The sequence below is a fragment of the Henckelia pumila genome, chromosome 1 (genome assembly GCF_033568475.1).
Source record: "Henckelia pumila isolate YLH828 chromosome 1, ASM3356847v2, whole genome shotgun sequence".
Taxonomy (NCBI): domain Eukaryota; kingdom Viridiplantae; phylum Streptophyta; class Magnoliopsida; order Lamiales; family Gesneriaceae; genus Henckelia; species Henckelia pumila.
The window spans coordinates 123,473,003-123,476,444 of NC_133120.1; the positions used below are offsets into that span (position 1 = coordinate 123,473,003).

At 36.2% G+C, this 3,442-nt stretch overlaps 1 protein-coding gene across 2 annotated transcripts; it reads left to right on the forward strand.

Moving 5' to 3' along the window:
- The first annotated feature begins 243 nt into the window (after positions 1–243).
- LOC140875224 (squamosa promoter-binding-like protein 6) lies at positions 244–3,442 on the forward strand. 2 transcript variants are annotated; one of them, XM_073278852.1, is made up of 4 exons: positions 244–303; positions 1,069–1,820; positions 1,943–2,046; positions 2,556–3,442. In XM_073278852.1, the coding sequence occupies exons 2-4, from the start codon at positions 1,186–1,188 to the stop codon at positions 3,146–3,148; spliced, it is 1,332 nt and encodes a 443-aa protein (XP_073134953.1). In that variant the 5' UTR covers positions 244–303; positions 1,069–1,185; the 3' UTR covers positions 3,149–3,442. The 2 variants fall into 2 exon arrangements, with proteins under 2 accessions (XP_073134953.1, XP_073134954.1); XM_073278853.1 differs by lacking the exon at positions 244–303 and adding an exon at positions 306–366.

A 3,442-nucleotide genomic window follows, 5' to 3' on the forward strand; every position in this document is an offset into this window, starting at 1 on the left:
TATATTTTAAATTAAATGGTTTTTTTAAAAAAAAAATTTATACGACGACAAAATAGGTAGCTCAGCTTTCACCATGTCTCCAACTAGGCCGTCGTTTCATTAAACGAATAATTTTTTTTCAAAGAATATTTAAATTTTTTAGATAACTTAAAAATATATATCGGATACAATTCACCAGTAATATTATATTATTGTGTCAATTAATAGAATAAAATAAAATATACTGGAGTAAACGATTTCACTGTACATTACAATATCATGATTCATGCCACTCTCTTTCTCCCATTCCTTCACAGTTCTGAGGTAAAACTCTTCCGCTTCGTCTATTCATCGTTTATGATCCAATCTGACTCATGTTACACAATTGTACGCTAGTTTTTCTACTTTATTTCCCTTTTATTTCGTTGTTTACCATTAAAGATTTAATCTTTGGCTGTAATTTACCATTTTTAATGTTTGGTTTATTGCCTTTTTATTAGTTTTCTCTTGGGGAAAATCTTGAGATTGCTTCTGTTGGTTTTCTGATGCAATTACAAGGATTTTTGTTGGTAGTTTGAACAAGCTTTTCTGCTGTTTGGATGGGAAATCTGATTGTTTGTTTAAAGGAATAGATGGATGGCATAAATCAAAAGCTGTCTGAATGATTGCTTGGGGTGCTTGTAACATCTTGAATTTCTTGATTGGGGTGGGTTGGGATCTGTCAGAGTGTAGAGAAAAAAGATTGAATTGGTTGAGTAAGTATAGGCATTAGAACTCCTTGGTGTTAAGATGAGAAAGGCTCGGAAGAGATGAATTAGTCTTCGTGGGTATGAAACTTGGAATATTTCCCACTCTTATTGTTCTAGAATTTAATGTCTTTTTTCCATGTGGTGGTGATGTTTCTCCTTTGTCTGCCGTAAGTCTCTTTGATGTGTTTGTTATCAGTTTATACGGGTGGGAATTGTGTATGAATTAAGATATTAAGATTTTCTTGAATTATCATGTCATATATTGTCAATTATTTATGTAGAATGAGGACAACCATCTGATATTAAGGTATTAATTTCATGGTTTTTCACTGATGTTCAGAAAGTAATTACTCGCCTCCAGGATTAAGCTCGGCATTGGATTATATTGGTTTTATCGTTTGTTCAATCATCATAAAAAACTGATTCATAGCTTGGAAAACTTTGATCTTGTCCTAAGATGGAATCTTTAAGGTATGGAATTGAGGGGAAGGGCCTGCATGGTGTGCAGCTTGATGATGCTCGAGTGAGGAGTGGAAATCAATTAAAAAGATGGAGAACTGAGCCTCTTTGTATTCCAGTTAGGAATAGAGCTGCGAACATGGAATTTGTGGAACCAATGCTGCCTGATATCATGAGGAAATTAGATGTTAGTGACAAAAGTTCGGAAAATTTAGGATACTTCACAAATGATGGTACTAGCAAACCGTTCGTGTCTACTTCTACCAACACATTGACTTCGTTTATGGAATTTGGCACAAGATTCTCAACTTCTGCTACGAAAGCCGATAATCAAAACTTGGTGCTTACAAGTTTTATGGATGAGAATTTGCCTGCTCGAAAAGATGGAAACACTCATCAATTTGATGTTGAAAACTCCATCCTGTGTTCTCTGGAGCATTCGGTGTCTGCAAAACGAGCTCGTACATCAAATTCACTATCTCTGATTCCTGTTTGCCAAGTTCTTGATTGTAACAAGGATTTGAGTTCTTCAAAGGATTACCACAAAAGGCACAAAGTCTGCGATCTTCACTCAAAATCTTCTGTTGTTATTGTTGATGGTATCCAGCAGAGATTTTGTCAGCAATGCAGTAGGTGGAGACTCTTCTCTCTTTTGTTTTGTGTTAACTTTGATTCTAAATAAACCTTTCCTTTCTGATTGCAACTATTTGATCCAAGATTTTCTTGTAGAATCTGAAATAACATTTGAATTGCAGGTTTCATTTGCTTAGAGAGTTTGATGAAGGTAAACGCAGTTGTCGCAAACGCCTCACAGGCCACAATGAACGTCGGCGAAAGCCTCAATTGGACACTCACTTGGGTATGCTGCAGAAGTATAATTCTCTTTCTATTTTGTTTCTATGTACTAAATGTTCAAATATCATCATGTAGTAATCCAGAAATTTCAACAGAAATGAATAAGGGAGGTTAATATCTGATCTCGAGGTTAATATGCATGAAGATAATCAATGCTGTCCAGTGTTATCAAAATTTTGTTCAACTGATCAATTTGTGACTGTGTCACTGGTAGCTTTGCAAATAAAGGATACGAGTACACACTCACTAATGATAGGAAATTAATCGAGTCCACATGAAAGGACACAAGTTAGCATTTGCTAATGATAGGAAATTATACGAGTAGACCTGGTCTTTCAATATCTTGTGCTCTTATAACAACGGTTATGGCCCCAAGTCACTCTTTAAATACAAATTCTTATTCATTTTTGTGGTTATTGTGTTATTTGGAAGTAGAAATAGCAAAAATCGAAGCCTCATAAGCGTCTGTTCTTTTAATGCGTGGAGTGTTGGTCTAAGTTGTTTGTTATGCAGGTTCTTCGTATTTTGCAACGGACTTATCAGGAACACCCCTTCTGTTTCCAAAATTCCTTCAAGTTGGCTTCTTTGGTAGTGAGCCAATGAACCACAAATATGGTCCTTCACTTTCAAACTCTCTTCTCCATACGAGTTCGCCATTCTCAGTTCAAGAAGTATCTGTGGAGTCAAACTCCAGCAGTGCTCTCTCTCTTCTGTCATCTCAATCACAGAACTTATCGAGCAATTCAGCGGACGTAGCTGCGAATCATCCTCTGATTTTTCTGGATAATCAACATTCAACCCTTCATATCAACCATAATTCTGCCGAATCCTTCGGCCAGAGTAAGTTAAAGAATCTTACATCCAGTGTTTTCAAGCCATCTGCTGGAGTTGACCAAGAATATTTCCCCAAGCTTCTGGATGCCGGTGCCTCTATTGGTTTAGATATTCGACAAGACATACTTTTGAGAGAATCAAAAGCTCCTGAAGGTGCAAATACTGTCGACTTACTTCAGTTGTCATTTCATCTGCAAAGAGTAGAACATCAGAGATATTCGACCCAAGTGAATCTCGAAACTGGTCACTTCCGCCACACTGCTACCACTTGAATATGACCATGCGCAGCAATGCGCCGGAGTCAAGTAGCAATTCTTCTGATATTCTAAAGTCAGGTGTCACTGAATTTTATCAACATCATAAATTCTTTAGCCTCTTGTGTGTTTTGATCCTATTCATGTGTATACATTATTACTATTATTCTTTTCCATGATTTGGCTTGTTCCTGGAGAGTAATGACTCTCTGAACGAACTTTTTAGTGGGATTTATTAAGAGTTGATTGAATCTGTGTTAGGTAATGATAAAGCGTGGAATAATATTCTTTGATGAAGATATGTTATTTTTA